The sequence below is a fragment of the Ochotona princeps genome, chromosome 22 (assembly GCF_030435755.1).
Source record: "Ochotona princeps isolate mOchPri1 chromosome 22, mOchPri1.hap1, whole genome shotgun sequence".
Taxonomy (NCBI): domain Eukaryota; kingdom Metazoa; phylum Chordata; class Mammalia; order Lagomorpha; family Ochotonidae; genus Ochotona; species Ochotona princeps.
Genome location: NC_080853.1, coordinates 18583244 through 18602423, shown reverse-complemented (window position 1 = coordinate 18602423; position 19180 = coordinate 18583244). Strand labels below are relative to the sequence as shown.

Below are 19180 nucleotides of genomic sequence, written 5' to 3'. Positions count from 1 at the left end.
GGATCCATTTGAAGAGTTCGTGGGCAGAGAGTCCCTGTTGGGAGGCCCCGTGAAATACTGACACTGTCTAAGATCTGAGACCCATGAGACCAGAGAACCAGGGCAGGAAGGGCAGGCATGATCCCTGAGCTCCAGTGATGGGACAGACATGGACAAGTAACTAAGATGGTGAAGTACTAACAAGTATACAAGGGTGTGTGTGGCTGTGTGGGTGCACACGCACACACATGTAGACACATCTATGGAAGATCCAGCTCCGGATGTCTCTGTCAACAGAATGCACTCAGCTCCACCTGGCCACAGATGGCATCTTCACACACAGGCCATTAGCAATGAGCAGCTGCCTTATCAGTGACAACTATGATGCCAGGCAGACCTTGGCCAGCCTTGAAAGGGCACTCCTGTCAGAGAGAGTGGGTCGGATCACTGAGGACTTTGGAACAGGCAGGCCCTTGCCACCCTGGATTAGCAGAATTCAATGGCTGCCCCACCTCCTAGAATGGACCAAGACAGAGGACAAAGAAAGAGGAGGCCCCCAGGGGCCATCAGAGGCCGCCTCCCGGATGTACCCCTCCCAGGGTTCATTCTTTGGGTCCAGAGAACCATCAGGGGCAGCAACATCAAGGGACCCACCCACCAACAGATGGCACAAATTTCCCCTAAAAAGCTGATTCAATTTCCCTTGAACGTCCAAGAACAATAAGAGTTGTGATAGCTAGATCTTGTCTTCTCCTTATCGTTGTATACAAACCCTGATCTCTGAGAGAAGGTCAGTGGTCACCTGATGCCCGGACCTACGCACCTGACACCTCAGCAGGGCCCCCAGTGGCAAATGCCAGAGCGGCTGAGGTCCAAGGCTGAATGAACCACAGTGGAGCTGAATATGGTCCTGTAGCCCAGGACAAGCAGCAAACACACCGAGCCTGCTGCTCTAAGGCAGGCACCCAATCTCAACCCCCACAGCTGTGGACGACCACCCTCTCAGCCAGCATCATCCCCTCACCCCAACACTTGCTTTGCCAGCTATGATTGCATCAAACACCACAGCCACCACAGATCCAGATCCTGGGGTGGGGGACACAAGGTGACCAGGCCTCCCCAGCAGCAGACTTGGGACCCAGGCCCAGCACGGTAGCCTGGTGACTGAAGTTCTCGCCTTGCACATGCCAGAATCCCATATGGGTGCCACTGGCTTATATCCTGGTGGCCCTGCTTCTCATCCAGCTCCATGCCTGTGGCCTGCAAAAACAGTCGAGGATGGCCCAAAGCCTTGGGACTCTGCATGTATATGGGAGACCCAGAAGAAGCTCCTGGCTCCTGGCTTTGGATCAGCTCAGCTACAGCCATTGCAGCCACTTGAGAAGTATATCAGCCGATGGAAGATCTTCCTCTCTGTCTCTGCTTCTCTGTATATCTGACTTTCCAATAAAAATAAATAAATCTTAGGAAAAAGAAAGGCTTGGGACCCAAAGAACAGACTCTGCCACCTGGGCTCCACTGAAAGAGACAACCAGCCCAAGATGAGCATTCTGTATATGACAACCACTGCAGGCAACCAGCACACTTTTAGGTTATCCCAGTGGCAACTTCAGAAAAGACATAATTGGGCTGAGCCAGTTATGTGACTATTGGTTAAGATCCTGGTGCAGCAAAGTATCTTTGGAGATCTCCCCAATCGAACTGCTGGACTCAGAACTCTAACCAAGAAAAGACAGAAGACAGAACAGGACAATCATTCATCTCAGCTATATGTTGGCAGCAAATTATGGGGCAAACGGAGACTTTATGATGGACCATATCAATTGGTGGACGACCTCATCGAGTGAAACTGGCAGCGATTCATAACTGCAGAACTATTAACACCACTCGAGCACATATCTCAGAGCATGCCCCACATCTGGGACTTAGGATGGGCGGGAAACCGGGTGGGGCTTCTCCCTCAATATCCCCCTTTACCTCAGATACGTGATGGAAACAATATGGACATAATAGCATTACCCACTTTCCTATCCCCCTAAACCTTTTTTTTTTCCTTCTTTTTCCTTTAACTGTAATTAACTATGTAAAGATTGTCAACAACAATACAATAAAAAGAAAAAAAATTAAAAAAAAAAAAATAAAAAAAAATAAAAAATTTGAAAAAAAAAAAAAGATCCTGGTGCAGTAAACTAATTTGCTGCTTGCAAAACAAACATCCCATAGGAGTGCCACTTTGCATTCCAGCTGCTCTGCTTCTTATCCAGCTCGCTGCTGATGCACCTGGGGAAAGTAACAGAAGATAGCCTAAGTGCTCAGGCTCCTGCACCCACAAGAGAGACCCCAGTGCAGCTCCTGGCTTCTAGCTTCAGCCTGGTCCAGCCAGTCATTGCAGTTATTTGAGGCCTGAACCAGCAGGTGAAGGATTGTTCTTTCTTTCTCTCCCGTGTGTGTGTGTGTTCAGAGACAGAGAGAAAGAGGGAGAAACTCTACATTTCAAATTAAAACGTCTCTTTTGAACCCAAGACCTTGGGCCGTCCTCGACCGCTTTCCCAAGCCACAAGCAGGGAGCTGGATGGGAAGCAGGGCCACCAGGACACAAACCAGTGGCCACATGGGATTCTGGCATGTGCAAGGTGAGGACTTCAGCCACCAGGCTACCATGCAAAGCCCTCAAAAACTTCTTTGAAAAAAAAAAAATAAAAAAAAAATAAAATCCTGCCCAGGGCTCTGACAACAAATCCAAATGCCTTCATGGAGTGTCACTGAGAACAGGCCTAGGTAACAGGAAGCAAGCTCCTGAATGCACAGCAGGACAACCCATATGTGGCACCAATGGGATCCCCTCCCTCCTTCGCCGCTTTCCCTGTCTCCCAGGGGAGTTCCTGGACCTTCAGTATAGCTCCTTTCCTCCCACCCCAGGTGGTTTGGATGTTCCGGTCTCCCTCCACCCACTGCTGGCTTCCCAGGGCTCAGTCTGCCTGCATGCACTGTCATTCATCCTAAGGCCACGGCCACACATCCTGTCCAGAAGGACCCCACTTCCTCTCTCCATCACCTTTGTTCTTCCTCCCTCACATGTGTCCACTGTGAGGCTCCCCTAGCAAGAGCTGAGCTCCACCCAGGAGGACATGGTACCTCTTGTCCACTGCCTAGTCTCCACTGCCAACCATCATGGCATGGAGAAAGGGGTGGGAGATGAATGGATTAATGGAAGGAAGAAGGGATGGAGGAAGGGAGAAAGGGAGCGATGCCAAGAACCCCGAGACAGCATCACCCTTCATCCTAAGAAAGGAAAAGCAGCCACCCCAGGACCTAGACCAGGGGCCTGAGTTCAAATCCCAGATGAACTCCAGACCCCTAGGTCTGTGACCTTCCTGCTAGAACTCAACCCTTCTCAAACCTGGAGCATCCTCCTGGAAGCTAGGGAGGGGGAGGAGCCCTAGTGATTAAATACGTAGTGATTAACAACCCAGCCCAGGTGATGATGAGATCTACAAGGACATCAAGGTTTTTCTGGCCCACATCTGCTGGGAATCCAGGGCAAAGCCAGGCCATGGCTGCCCTAAGGACTCTCCAGAGAACCTTCCAGATGCTTCCCCCCTCCACAAGCTTCCACCCCAGCTGCCTGAGCCAGATCTGTGTTGGTTTCTGCATTCCTGGGACAGTGGGGATATCATTTTCCTCCCCTTTTGCCCCCCAGTTAACCCCATTCAGGATGGAACCAGCAATGCTGAGTACACCGTCCACTGCCATCTGGGAACAGTGCCTGGCCCAGCATGTGTTTATAGAAACAGCAGTGAGCAGGAGAACACAGGTGCTCGGTCAGAGTCCTCAAGAAACAACACAGTGCTTCAAGAATCTGCATCAGGGACCAGTGCAGCGACTCACGTGGCTAATCCTCTATCTCTAAACATGGCATCCCACGTGGATAGCAGCTCATGTCCTGGCTGCTTCACTTCCCATCCGGGTCCCTGCTTGTGGCCTGGGAAAGCACTAAAAGATGACCCAAAACCTTGGGATCCTGCACCCAAATGGGAGACCTGGAGGAAGTTCCTGGCTTTGGATCAGCTCAGCTCTGTGGCCATTTGGGAAGTGAAACAGAGGATGAAGGATCTTTCTCTGTCTTTTCTTCTCACTGTGAAATCTACCTTTCCAATAAAAATAAATAAAATCTTTTTTAAAAAAATCTGTAGCAGAGGCTCACTGGCATGGCAGACAGGGTTAGGCACAGTGAAATGGGACTGTCCCATGTGGGGAATAGTAGAGGCATTTGGCTCTGCAAGAATGCACAAAAATCTCACATATGTTGGGGCTTGATCAAATTCACAGACAGGGCCAATGTTGTGGTGCAGTAAAGACGCTACCTTCATGAAGCGCCAGCATCCCAAATGCAAGATGGTTTGTGTCCTGATTGCTCCACTTCTGTTCCAGCTCCCTGCTCATTTGTCTGCGAAAAGCTATGGAATGTCCCCTCCCAACCCCTGTCCTTCAAATAAATCAGGATGTGTGTTGAATGACTTCATGAATGCCTGTTCCCCTAGGAAACCTGAATGCTCCCCACAACCAGAGCCTGAGGATCGCAGAGAGGGGATGTCTGCCCATGGCTGTGGCCCCCAAGCCTGGCACATCTATGGGAGAGACCAATGAATAAGGACAGGTAGACCTCAGAGGTGAAGTGACTGCTTGAAGACCCAAAGCCAATCAGTAGCACAACCACAACCTAGCCTAGGACGTCCTGACTGCCATGTCCACGCTGATGGGGCTTGGCTAGAGCAGGTCCCTCTATCTGCACCCAGTGCGGTACATGTGCCCCATACAGGCCTTTGCAGGAGCACACCTGCTGGCCTCAAGACCCCTCCACTGTCATTCCGCCAGCAACCAGCACCTTCATGGCTCCCAGCCCATGAAGGTGACAATGAGGGAGGAACAGAGCCCTCCCACCTGCCCCTGAGAAGCTCCAAGCATTCTGAGTTCCATCCAGGAGGACACAGGGAAATGTCACCATCACAAGGGCAGGTGCTGATCTTGGATGGCAGCCTGGGTCATGTTACCCTTATCGGCACATCTGACGACTTTTCCGCAAGACCTGGGTCTATAAAAATGAGGCACAGCTTCAGCAGCAGCAGCTCCAAGGCCGGAGGCAGAGGAGAGGCAGCTTCCGAAAGCCCCCCCAGCCTGTCCACGCTGAACAAGGTAGGAACCTGCTGCTGTTGAACGCACGAAGGTGGAAACTGAGCCGGGGACAGGAAGGGAACAGTCTCCATAGGGACTTGCCACTGTGGTTTATGCATTTCAAACCACACTAGCCCTTGTCATAGGGCAGGCTAGCAACTGTCTGTCCCAGGAGGCCTTACTATGGGACAGGATTATTGATGATGGGATTCTCCCGGAAATTTTCTCTCTTAGAGAGGTGTAGCTCCAAAGTCTCACAGACAAGGGTAAAACGAGAAAACCAATTAAACTCAAGGTGAAGCGGCAACACTGACTGCAGAGCAGGCACCGCCCAGCAATTTGTGCCACATTCGCCTTCTCTTAGGGAATTGGTCCTGTGAATGCGTGTGTGCATGAGAACCAAGACCCACAAGCCGATGGATGCCACAGACCCTGATTGGGTCAAGAGGCAAAGGGGGAGGAGGAAGTAAGAATCACAGGACAAGCTGAAGCGCTCATCGCCTCTGGGGCATCCAGCTACGGGAGGGTAAACACCTTTGGGGGGTCATGGTAGCACAGACATAACCTCCAAAGGTCACCTGGGGATGCCTCCTGGCTAAGCCCCCCACCTGGGCGTGAGGGTGACAATGTGGCAGGGAGCCTGGCTCTGCAGAAACAGTCCCAGGAGATGCTGCAATCAAGCCCTTGACAGGCAGATGTCTAGGGATGCAGCCCAGTGCTAGGAGGTAGACCTGAGGCCACAGCTGCGTAGTGGACCCAAGGCCATAGCTGTATAGTTCAAAGCACTCCAGTTCCCAGGCAGGTGACTAGAATGGCCCCACAAGGCTTGGACTGAGGAAGACGGCAGGCAGGAGTGTGGTCTGAGAGGGACAGGCACTGGGCGGGGGAGGCCAGGGTGCCCACACTGTGACAGGTCTTTATGGCACATCCACGGAGGGTTGGTTGTACAGGAGGTAGACAGGGATCCTCAGGCGGAATGCTGACTGGCAGATGTTGTGGATGCATGGAACGGCACCCTCCTATCCTGGCCAGGATGCTGTCCTGTACAGTCACACATGGCAGCCCTGGGACCATGTTGAACACAGGGTGTCTGATGAGGCCTCCTTTGCAGGTGTCAGTCGCCAGGATGTCGATGCTGTGGGCCCTGCTACTCATGCTGAGCTTCCAGGTAGGGACACCGGACCAGCTGGAAGCAACCACCATGCTAAACACCCTGCAAGCCTTACCCCTCTTGCCTGCACCAAACACAGCCCTAGAAGTCGTGACACCCAAACCAAAATTCAGAAAACGCTTCTCAACCAAAAAAGGCTCTCCCTCCATAAAGAGTCCAGATGGCACCATAGGAGGCAGGTGCCCACCCGTGGCCGAGTACTTCCTATCTGAGAGCAAACTCAATGACTGTAAGTAACAGCCGCTTCCCTGCGCTCATTTGGGCTGTCCACGCCCACACACAGCCTCTCTGCTTGCTTGCTTGTTTGTTTTTAAGATATATTTGTTTGTAACATGACACGGAGAGGGAGAGGGAGAGGGAGAGATCTTCCTTTTGCTAATTCACTCTTCAAATGGCCACAACAGCCAGGATTGGGTCAGACCCAAGCCAGGTGCCTGGAACTCCATCTGGGTCTCCCATGTGGATACAGAGCACAAGAACATGGGCCAGCCCCTGTTATTTTCCCAAGCCAGATGGTTTGCAAGTGGAGCAGACAGGACTGCTAGGATGCTGGCATTGCAGAAAGAAGCTTAACGCACTGCACTGCAACGCCAGCCCCACACATTTTCATTTCTAAGCTTAGCTTCACCTCTGGAACAAGTGGATTCCCATATGTGAAGTGGCACTGCAGTTCCCTTGGGAACTTACCACACACACACACACACACAGCTATTCAGGAACAGCACTGCCTCCCCAGCCCTAGGGCACAGCTTTCTGATCTGTGCCAAGACCCTCACATAGGCTAGGACTGGACTAAGCTAAGCCCAGAGCAGGAAGCTCTCAGAAACTGTCAAGTCACCTGACTCACCTTCAGACTGGAGGCTGGGCCTAGAACGCGTCCTGCTTCTTACCGTGAGCCTCAGCACTCGCACGGGCACCCATGGGAGTTCAGATCCTCACCCCGCTTGACCAGGAGCCAGGACAAGGCAAATGCAAGCCCAATTGCCATACCCCTTGCTCTGCCAAGTCCTGCTTCACCCTCTCCCTGAGTCTCAACTTCCCCCAAGAGATGGGGGATCCTGGTGCCTCAAAAAGTACCGCAGAGGCCGAGAGGAGAGTCTCTCTGGCAAAGAAATGACTCACATTTACAGAACCAAAAGAGAGGAGGGGCCCCTGGCAAGCAAAGGCCAGCAGGACAGCCATGCCAGCTCCCCCAGCTGCTGCTGCAGCTCGTCTGCCTTCCTGGGTCCCAGGTCAGGCTCACAGACAGGGCTGTGGGCCCGAGATAGCAGGCACTCATTCTTCCCACCATCCTTCCTTGTTCCAAATCCTTCAAAGACAAAGAGAGCTGTACAGTGACCAGCAGCTCCGGCCTGCTTAGAACAGTGCTGTGGGACAGACATGGCTCATGGAGGCTTTTCCTCCAAGAGGCAGCTTGTCTAGGAGGCGGCACCCACCCACACCGTGACCCACAAGGAAAAAATGAAGCCCAGGGTGAGGTTAGGGGAGCGGCTCGGGCAGAATCACACCCAGGGACCACTGTACCCACTGTCAGCTCCTCTACCACCTCCTGCTTTACTTGACATCTACAATCCACAGTATTCCATTCGTTCTCCTCTGAGCACCCCATAAACCATGCTCCAACAAGCACTCATGGGACAAGTGCAGAGACTGAGGGCCCCAGGATGGGGGAAAAACTCCGACACAGGCCACTGGGCCTTTGAGGGATAGAGCCAGTGCTGTGCCCTGCCCAGCTGGTTTCACAAAGCAAACAAGACACCTTTACTCCATGCTTGAACAGCTTTCGATGGGAGGCACTTGGCACTAGCGTGAGTTATTAACACCAGCCTCTCACTCTCCTGGGAAGATGTCTTCCGGGTGGACAGCAGCAGGGATGGGCATTTCTGGGAGGCACTACCTGAAGTCTGCTTGGACCCCCTGCACCCCAGGCCTGGGCTCCCCAGCAGGCAGCAGTGCCCCAGTGGCACACAGCAGGAAGCTTTCTGCCCATCCTTTTCAGATCTCAACAGCTCCCTGCCCGCAGAGATTGAGAAGCTGTTCAAATGTGAAGAGGTCAACCTGGCCGGTGTGCTCGGCTCAGTGCTAGCCACGGTGAGCAACACGGACCTGCTCTCTGCGTTAGACCTCGGTTCAATCCTCAACATGGAAGGTGGCGGCCTTGGCGACATCCTAGGCCAGGGAAGCAGTGGCAACTCGAAGGGCTCAGACCTGCTGGGCGGGCTGCTGCCACTGGAAAATGAAGGGCTGGGCGGCCTGCTGGGCAGTGGCGGTAAAGGCAAGGGCACCGTCAAAGGCCTTCTGGAAGGCACTGGGCTCTCCAGTCTCCAGCAGCCACTGGACGACGTGGTCGGCAAAGCCACAGACCTCAAGGAGTCCGCCAAGAATGTGATGAACAAAGCCCTGCCACCAGACGTCAGTGACGCCCTCACAGGCATGCTGGGAGGCCTGGACCTAGATGAGCTCCTGTTGGGGTAGGTGGTCCCCTCACCCTAAGGCACCTGTGGATCAGAAACACTCCAATTCAACTGCCAGCAGCCCAGCAAGAGGGGCAAGTCCTTTCCATGCAACCATCTACCCACTCCAGCTGACTCCAGGCCCTGGCAAAAGGAAATGGGGTTGGGGGGGTGGGGATCCAGGTTCCTGGAGTTTCTGCAAGCAGTGTGTCCTTGTCCTGCAGTCCAGGCAGAATGCTTGGAGCAGGATGGATGCCTGACACTGTTCCTCTGCAGACTGCAGGTTCAGGAAGTGACAGTGGATAGCATAAACTCCACCACAGCTAAGGATGGGATCCACGTCCTTGCCTCAACAACCGCAGTCATAGGCGGGAAAGGGTAAGCCTCTTTCCACAGCAGATCCACCCCCTACCCTCTGGGTCACCCTGGGTCACCTGGACCGGCACTGGGAGCTTTGCAGTCCACAGCCAGACCTGCAGACATGACAGGAGAAGAAGGACAAAGTGGCCAGCACTCAAAGCAAGGAGCCAGGGAGAAGGGCCTGTGGGGCCCCACCCCCAATAGCATTGGCAGAGATGTTCATAGAAAGTTGGCCCAAGTGCACACAAGGCAGTGATTCTCAGCACTGTTCTGGAATCACCCTGTTTTCCCCTACCTGTGTCCTGCTCTCCACAGCCTTGCTGGACCCGTCATCAGCCTGCTGGGATTCCATGTGTACTCGGACGTGACCCTGACTATTGGCATTTCCACCAACGACACCCAGTGTGTCAATCTCCAGGTCCAGAGCCAAAACATCCAGGTCAACAAAGTGACCGTTCAAGTTGTGGAAACGTACGTGAGACCACTTAGCTCCTCTTTAACCATCCTGTGTTGGAACACTTGTTTCTCCAGCCTGGGCCAGCCCCAGGTACAACTGCCCGATGCAAAGGCTATGATCCAGCAGCACGCAGCACCCAGGGCTGAAGGTGGAGTCTTGGCCCAGAGAGGAGCACTGGCTAGGGGCAGCCATCTCTCTCGCACCCTGGGCTTTGCCTGCCTGCTGCACCATGGTTATCCATCCTGTTTTTCTGTATAAAGAGCACATTCACCTGCATGGCTGGCCAGGCGCCCACAAAGGCCCTCACAGCCTCGCTAGCCCACTGGCCACTGATTCTCACTGGATGTGAACCATGCCTCAGGCCTCCTGTTTGTTGCCAGGAATGCTTTGTGTGCACCTGTGTAAATGTGTATTTGTGTGCTCACACAGGAGTGAGGGGAACTCCCACCAGCCTTTCTGCATTCTGGTTGGCGTAGAGATAGTCAGAACACGGTTCAGCCATGCAGCCAGCCTTGTGTGTGGTCATTCCCTGGGTACGCCCTTACCAAGTGGCACCATAATGTACCTGGTCCTGGACTCGGGTCTTAGTGTCTGTATCCACCTACAGTGATGAAGGTCACTGGCCAATTTGACTGCACAAGCCTCCGAAACATGGACTCTCGGGGTGGCATTACAGTCCCAAACATCCCATGTCTGTGAACGTGTCTCCAGGTGATCTGCCATCCTCCTCCAAGGAGTGGCTGCTTCTTCCACGGCGGGTAAGTCTAGAAACACAAGAGTCAAGCACTCTTTGCCCTTGTTTTTCTCAGGGTCACTGATGTCTTGCCTGTGTCTTTGCCCCTGCCTCTGGACAGCATAGTTGCTAAACTACTGTCAGTGGAACTGAACAAGAATGTGAGTCCCAGGAAAGCAGGGCGAGGGAGGGAGTCACTGGCAGTGGGAGGGAAGGGAGAGGGATGCCTTCCCAGCAAGGCCCTGTGCTAGTAGCAGTCCTAATCCCAGAGACCTGCTGCCCTCTGACCCCCAGGAGAACCCCCAAAAGGTCAGACAGTGCCTCAGGCTGAGGGAGGGATAGCATCCAAAGAGCAAGATGAAAGAGAGTGGGAAAGGGAAATGGGAGGACGGACGGGGACACGGGGGGGGGGGGGAGGGGGGACGGGGAGGGGGTGTGCTCAGCCAAGCTGAGCGGTGGCAACTACCCAGGCGGAAGAATCGGAATCCTGCGACATCGTGCTCAGTGGTTTCAACGACTGCAAAAACTGTGAGTACCAACCAACCCCAGGGCTGCCTGCACCACAGACCGAGAGCCCAGACCCCTTAAGGGAGCCCCATGGGTGACAAACCACAGCTTGACTCCTCATAGCCCCTGCAGCCTTCCTCAGGCATCCTCGGGGTGGACAATGCTGCCCCTCACCATCTTCTTCAGGCCGCTTCCACGGCTCACAGGAGGTGAACAGCACAGGGAGCTCTCAGCAGTCTCCATGGAGCTGCCCAATCCTATAGGGTTGCAAAGCACGTGCACCCCACCATGAAGCCTGAGTGAGGGACCACTGCAAGCTCTCTCGCCCCGGGCAGTCTGCAATCAGGCAGTCCCTCCCTGTCTCCAGGCAGGCACCAAGCAAGTGATTGGTAGCCACCAAGACAGCTGCAGCAGGGGACAGGGACACCTCCAAGCCTCCGGGCAGAGGATGAACCTTGTAAGCCCTCTGCGTCCCAGGAAGGGCCAGAGTCCTCCTTCCAGAGGTTTGCAAAGGCAGTTGAGGGCACCTGCTTTTTGCATGGGATGTGGAGATGCGGTTGACCCAGGGGGCAGGATAGCATGGGGTTGCACCAGGCACAGCAGCCAGCAGCACCTCACTGCATTGTCTCCATCTCTCTCCTCTCCCTACCCCTGCAGCTACTGGCCTGTTCCAGTACCATGTGAAGGTGACCCGCTTCTCCCCCGAAGGTCTCTCGATCTTCTACTGTGTAAGTGTTCTTGTCCCTGGACATGGCTTCCAAGCCAGGGGCTGCCGGCATCCCTGAAATGGCATGATTTGAATGGCCACACAGTCCAGCTGCCCACCCTCTGGGACCTCTGCAGCTTATCCTAAGGGCTTCCCTCACACTCCCAGCATCTCCTGGGGTCAGCTGCGTGTTCTGCTCCACTTCCATACAGCGTACGATGCCCTCAGAGGCACTCCTGCGGTGACCACTGCATCACAGCCACCAGTGTCTGCCCAGCAAGGGTATAGATGCTGCAGGAAAATGCATAAACATGCAATCAGGAAATAACAAAGCCAAGTTCAAGAACGACCCCTCGTTTGCAGCCTATAGTGCTATAGGAGACGCACACACAGGCAAGGGTGAGATTGCCCAAGTGTACCTAGATGAGACATGGAAACATGCACAAAGACAGAGGTTGCTGTGGCCTGGGTTCTCTTGCATCTCTACGTCTTCCAACTCTCCTGTCACGTGGGGCTTGTGTATCACTAACAGAGAGGGGAACAAGTGTGAAACAGAAGGACTTCGTGAGTGGAGGGAAGGCTGAGTACCCAACAGGTGACCTCCTGACAAGCTGTGCTTTGGCACGGGAGAATTCGAATGGAGCAGGGGCCTTCAGGGCTGGAGCAGCGGGAAAGACCATGAGCCATGCAGAGTGAAAGAGTCACCCGGACAGCCAGGACTGGGGCTTCCCAGGGAAAATGAACAGTCTGGCACCCTGAGCCACACTACACAGAACCTACACATGGCTGCAGCTCCTCCACACATACTCCTGCTCACCAGGCCCTCAATACCACCACTACCCATGGTCACTCAGCATGGAAGCTGGAAGGTCACCTGCTAGGGACATTCACACCCATCCCAGGACAGCACTTACTTACCTCACCCTGCAACTTCTCGGTTCAACCTCCAAGGCCAGGAAGCTGGTGTCAGTCTCCCATGATAACTGGGTTCTGCTGATTTCTCTCTCCCCAGGCGGAGTCCCTCTTTGGTAAGAATGTGGGCCCCGTTCCTGGAAGACTCCTCCCGCCCCATCCCAAGAACGCCAACATTTCCCTGACCCTGTCCCACACACTGCTCGATACAATTGAGACCCATCTCAGCAAGCAGAGCACCTTCCAGGTAAGTGTGGTCCACAGGGCCTGCACTGCCCTCTGTGGGCTTCCACACCACTGACCTCTGCACACCTGACATAGACATGCCAGTGGACTCTGGATGCCTTCCAGAAATAAACCAACAGATGCTTGGCAACACAGGTCTCTGAGTGGTAGTAAGGGGGGGGGGGGGGACTTAACATCACAAAAGACACAGGGCCACGGGATATCAGAGGTGGCCTGAGTGTCATTCATCTGCCAGATTCACAGCCAGGCATCTTCACACAATCAAATGATGCCACAAGGATGGTAGTGTTCTTGCCCCCAATTTGCAGACAGCCTGAATAAGGAAACGAATGTACCAATGGCCTCAGCCAGAGCAGGCAGTATAGTTATTGGCACCAAGGCTCCCCTCGGATGCCTAAACCTTGTAGCAGGAAGTGACATGAATAAACATGGCTTTCTGTATGCTGGTCCCTGCACACGCTGGCCCTAAATCCCTGAACAGAGCACACAGGCTTTAAGCAGGACCAGCTCTGTGCCCAGCTCAGACTTGAGGACCGATAAACACTGAAAGATGGGCACCACGCCCATCTGCAGTCCCACTTGCTATCCAACATGAACCCCAGCCTTTTGTCAACACAACAGGCCAACAACCTGCAGGCGAGCATCACCAAAATGAGCCACACATACAAAAATAATGACACGGTCCAGGTCACCTACCGGAGCAGTATAAAGAAGGACGGCGAGAGCTTCGCCAGCGGGGAATCGGTGAGTGCTGAGAGCAGGCAAGTCGGCCTGGGAGGGCAAGGCCGGGCAGGTGCTGCTTGGTCCCCAGCATGGGAGAATTCGACCATGAGCTGTGTCATGATGTGACATGCAGCTGATCAGCAAGTCAAGACACTGTGTATCATCCACACTCCTTCTGTGTTCCCTCAGGTCTTAGTCATCTGGTATGACAGCAAGATTTCAAAAGACAAGCTGACAACAGAGCTTAAACTTGTGAGGTACTGTGTGTGACTGTGCAGTGACACTGCTGCCACTGTGAGGGACAGTGGGACGCCAATACTGAGTACATGAGCTTGGTACCGCATCCAGCTCCTGGGAGGTGCTGGGAGAATGTGAGTTTCAGAGACTCAAATGCTCACACTCCCTTAGATTTGCCCTGGCTGTGTCCAACTATAACCATTTGACTGACATAAGAAGACGCCGAGCTAAGATTGCAGCTCTCTGATGGAGAATGTCTTTTTCTGTGAACCTGAGAGCTGTTTTTATTTTCTCTTTCTGGACAGATCTGATCACAGCGTGACACCACCTGAGATGGTAAGCTGGTTTGCTTATCTTTGATAGGTGAGGAATGCTGTTAATGCCAGGTGCTTGGTGACACAGGGACTCCAGAAAGAAGGGTGTGCAGGCCACAAACAAGGCACAGTGAGGAACAGGACTGCAGTCCCAAAGCCCGCTGCTCTCTTGGGGAACTGCCCAAGCTCACGGCAGTTACACATTCAGTGACCTGAGCAGGGCCTGGCATTTGTGCTTGGTGGTGTCTAGAGAGCCAGACTCCAGCAGGCCTGGGAATGCTCTGGAAAAGTGACCAGGTGACCTAGAATCTAAAGTGACTCCACTCCCGGGAACTTTTCAGAAACAGCTACTCCCTGTGGCCGCAGCAATTCTAATAGTGGTTGGCAGCCTGGTTTCCATGGAGCAAGCATGTTCTATGTGACAAGCATGTGGCTGAGCAGAGAGCCCTGGAGGAGGAGAGGCAAGGGCAGGGCCCTTTGGCAATTCCTTGGAATATTTTGTAGCATGCAGGAGAGGATGGAAGAGAACACCTATAGGGAAGGCCACAAATCCACCACAGGGAGCAGCCGCATCTGGCCACAAGGCCAGCGGGTTGTGCCACTGCCCCTACTGCAGTGTCACACATAACAGGAACCCAGTGAACTTCTGTTCAAGGAGCCACTTGGAAGTCTTGGCAAAGGCCCCATAGATACAGGGACACAGGAAATGGATGAGGCCCACTTCCCTACTGGCCTTGTCCAGCCATAGACTTTGTTATAGAAACCTCCTAGGGGTAGGAGGCTCAAGGGATGCATTCCCTAGCTGTGCCACTTGGTGCAGTGGCTACCGGAAGGCATGGCTGAAAAGGCCTTTCCCATCTCTTACAGAAGGACGAGGTGCAAGAAGTAATGACCGGACTTGAGAAGAAGTTCTGGTCTGTCCTTGTTGGTATGTGCAAGCAATCACCTGAACCCCTTCAGGAGTCAGTGTCACGGTGGGGGGAGGTGGGTGGGCAGGCACTAGGGAGTGGGCCACCCTGCAGAGGCCTCAACAGTACTATGCACAAAACCACTCATTACCAGCCAGGTCACAGGCACCTGTCTTTTAGACAAGGGCATTTCTAAAAGAAATGAAATGAAAACCAAATCAGAATGCCTCTTCTAAGCTCCTAAAGAAAGCCAACACCACTTCGTCATCCAGGTCATGCCACCTGCAGGAAACAGACCCAGTCACCCAAACAGTAGGGGGTGGTCTCAGAAACTCAGGTGCTGAGGTCATAACTCGTGATCAACAAGGACAACAGTCACCTGCCATCCAACGGGGTTCACAACGACTGCCTCGTATGGGGGGCCTAGGGAGGGGAGTACAGCCAGCCAACCTCTCACTTAGCCTAGAATTCTAGCCAAGTGTCTCCTGGTTCCAAAACCCTGTCTTCCTTAACACCCCCAGGCGTGGGACACACAGGTCTCATGGAATGGGCAATAGACAGATTTCTCGTAAAACCGTGCACTGCTTCCCTCCAGTGGACTGGCTACACAACCAATCCACTTACTGTCTCCCTCAACTCCTGGCTTCAGATGGTCCCTTCTTTATTTCAGAATCTTTGAAAAACTGGAATGTACCAGTAGGAGCAACCTCCAACCCTCTAAACAACGCCAAGGTTAACGTGACTAAAATGGTAAGAGAGGACACAATGATCTCCTCCTGCACCAAAGCCCTGGACTTGGATCTTTGGAAGACTGAATGGGGCAGGGGGGAGGGGAACATCACAGTCTGCTCTGAATGCCTGATAAGCTCCATGCTCGATCTCCCCACCCCAGCCCAGGCAGACCCATTGTCCTGTCCCTCCTAATCACCAGAAAACTCAGCCTGAAACAATGAGATCACAGACGACCAATGAGCTGTCACATTGTCCCTGGAAGGATTCTCACACTTACCTGAACACACAGCAGGGATCTTTAGAGAAATCACTGGGTCCGCCCATCCCCGCCACCTCCCCACCTTGCTGGGGATTCCCCATCCCTACTCAGATGGCTTTTCTGCCTGTGTCTCTAACCCTGAACCCAGAGAATATTTGAAGGGTGGTGTGCTTCCTAGAAAACAGCTAAAACAATGGGAATTTTTATTCGATTTTGTCACAAGTGAAAGCAGTGGGTGTGGATGAAGCTAGGGAAGCTAAGAACGCATTGTGAGGTGGAGGGGTAGTTAGCTAGGTTGTGAGAGGGAACCACATGGCATACTGAAGAGCATTCCAGCCACCACAAGAGACCCAGGAAGTTCTAGAGAGCTCCACTCAGTGACCATGTAATCTGCTCAAGGAGTTGCCAATTTCTTTCATCGGGCTTGAACTTCACAGGGTGCACCTTCTTGCTTTACATGACCTCCAGGCTTCCATGTGTTTCATGGCCACTCTATGAGTGCAGGGTGCAGTGTGCTAACATCCTCCAGCTCCTGCACTCCACAGCACTCAGCAGCCCAGAGCCCACTATGTAACGCCTAACTCCCCCAAGTCAGCCTTGAACCAAGGGGTTACAACAGATAGAATGTCAGCTGCATGGCAGTTACAAATGACAGCAAGTCCAGCCAAAGCCACTTCCAGCAATCACAATAATAATGAAAGAAGCTGGCACCCAGGCCAGCAGCAGTGAGTGGCCTGCTTCAAGGGTCAACAATGACCTAAGAATCTATCATTTCGCTCTGCTTTTCCAGGAAAGGTTCAGCAAGGCCCTGCATGGAATGCTCCAGGCACCAAGGGCTTTGCTGCCTGACTCCTTCCCCTACAGTTCAAACAACAGTCACCCAGAAATAGTCTCTGGGGATCCCACTGGCCTCACCTGCCCCATGCCCCATGCCAGCACTACCCCAGTGAGGCGGAGCGCATTTGGTTGACCCAGACGGTGCCTGCAGCCAGCTGACCTGTGACTGCGCCTAACTAGCTGTCTTCTGTCTCCCTGCAGAACCATCTTCAGGCGGCAAACTAAACCCAGCACACTGAGAGCTAGGCAATGTTCCAGAATGAAAGTAAACAACCCCTGCGAAATACTACACACAAGACACCCTGATGATTAGGGAACCAAGTAGAGGCAGCATTCTTAGCATGTCAACTATCCTTTGTGAGTTTAACAAGTCCAGACAAGCAAAACATCAAGAATGTTGGCATTTCTGTAATCAGTTCTTTAATAAATGAATCTTCTTCATGCAAAACTTGTCTCACTTGTCTTCAGTTCCCATAAATAGAAGTTTCTTCAAGTACTTATGCCTAGTCATAGAATTCCTTGTTTTGGATATAAAAATCCACAACATGGTGCCCGGCGCCATGGCCTAGTGGCTAAAGTCCTCGCCTTGAACTCGCTGGGATCCCATATGGGCGCCGGTTCTAATCCCGGCAGCTCCACTTCCCATCCAGCTCCTTGTCTGTGGCCTGGGAAAGCAGTCGAGGACGGCCCAAAGCATTGGGACCCTGTACCCAAGTGGGAGACCCAGAAGAGGTTCCAGGTTCCTGGCTTCGGATCAGCGCAGTACTGGCCGTTGCAATCACTTGGGGAGTGAATCATCGGACAGAGATCTTCCTCTCTGTCTCTCCTCCTGTCTGTATATCTGACTTTGTAATAAAAAAATAAATAAATCTTAAAAAAAAATCCACAATGTGAATGATGAGGCAACAGCACTCACTACGGGCCCACTATGGACTTACCTAGTGTGCCAGGCAGTGGGGTCATCACAGCAATGTGTTTCTCCTCTTACTGTTTCAACTCTAAATGATGATTTACTTCTTCAAAAGGGAGAGAGATTGTAAGAGAGAGGAGATCTTCCACCCATTGGTTCACCCCCACAAATGGCCACAACAGCCAGGACTGGGCCAGGCTGAAGCCAGGAGCAAGAACTCCACTCAAGTCTCCCGTGTTGGTGGCAGGGACCCTAGGACTTGGACCTCCTGCTGCTGCTTTCCCAGGTACATTAGCAGGGAGCTGAACTGAAGGCAGAGCAACCAGGACTGCAACTGCTGATCCAGTTTGGGAGGCTGGCACTGCAAGCAATGGCTTAACCCTCCATACCACAAGGCCAGCCCCTATGTGCAAAGCACACAGGGTCTAGAATCCAACTTGCCATGTTCAGCAATGAGAGGCACAGAAGCTGGATGGAACACAGCAGGTAAAGCACATTTGTAATATCACGAACCAGGCAACAAATGATCCAGGTCCCACACCAGACACTACAGGTTCAACTGTGCAGCTATGAGCAGCAAGGGCAGTCAGTCACTGCAGACCAGCAAATCAGAGAACCCAGAAAAGACAAGAGGAATGCTGGGAATACAACTGCTGTCTCTCCCCATGCCTGCGGCCAGTGTCTCAGTAACATACCTCCCCTGTGACCAAAACAGCTCAAATTCTGGACACACAGACCAGACAAGAAGAGGGCCAAAGACTGAGCTAGCCTTACAGCAGGGAGCAGTGCACCGTAAAATGAAAGCCAGTGGGGCTGGCCTGTGCAGTAGCACATTAAGCCGTCACCTACAGTGCTGGCATCCCATACGGGGGACTGTTTGAATCCTGGCTGTTCCACTTCCTATCCAGCTCCCTGTTACTATAGGGAAAGCAGAAGATGACTCAAGTCTTCGGGGCCCTGTACCCACATGGGAGGCCTAGAAGATGCTCCTAACTCCGGGCTTCGGCCTGGCCCAGCACAGGTGGTTGTGGCCATTTGGGGAGTGAATAAGCAGATGGAAGATCTCTCTCTCTCTCCATCCATAATCTTTTAAGTAAAATTTTTTTAAGATTCATTTATTTTTATTATTGAAAAGTCAGATTTACAGAGAGAAGGAGAGACAGAGAGGAAGATCTTTCGTCCGATGATTCACTCCCCAAGTAGCCGCAATGGCTGGGCCTGAGCTGACCCAAGACCAGGAGCCAAGAGCTTCTTCCGGGTCTCCCACATGTGTGCAAGGTCCCAAAGCTTTGAGCTGTCCTATCCTCTCCTGCTTTCCTAGGCCACAAGCAGGGAGCTGGAAAGGAAGTGGAGCAGCCAGAATATGAACTAGCACCCATATGATATCCCAATACATGCAAGGGGAGGATGTTAGCTGCTAGGCTACTGTTCTGGACCCAAAATGATTCATTTTATGTCATATGAATTTCACTTCTATTTTTTTTAAGATTTTTAATTTATTTTTATTGTAAAGTTAGATATACAGAGAGGAAGAGAGACAGAGAGGAAGATCTTCCATCCAATG

The 19180-nt window shown here is 52.8% G+C and overlaps 1 protein-coding gene across 1 annotated transcript; it reads left to right on the top strand.

Annotated features, from left to right (window-relative positions):
- Positions 1-6148: 6148 nt before the first annotated feature.
- Positions 6149-17232, top strand: LOC101529122 (vomeromodulin-like). Its single transcript, XM_058679341.1, has 14 exons — positions 6149-6551; positions 8322-8793; positions 9052-9153; positions 9451-9606; positions 10402-10486; positions 10796-10853; positions 11490-11560; positions 12551-12697; positions 13318-13440; positions 13609-13676; positions 13962-13992; positions 14838-14898; positions 15549-15628; positions 16908-17232. Exons 1-14 carry the CDS (start codon positions 6155-6157, stop codon positions 16929-16931), a joined length of 1875 nt encoding a protein of 624 aa, XP_058535324.1. The 5' UTR covers positions 6149-6154; the 3' UTR covers positions 16932-17232.
- The last annotated feature ends 1948 nt before the right edge of the window (positions 17233-19180 follow it).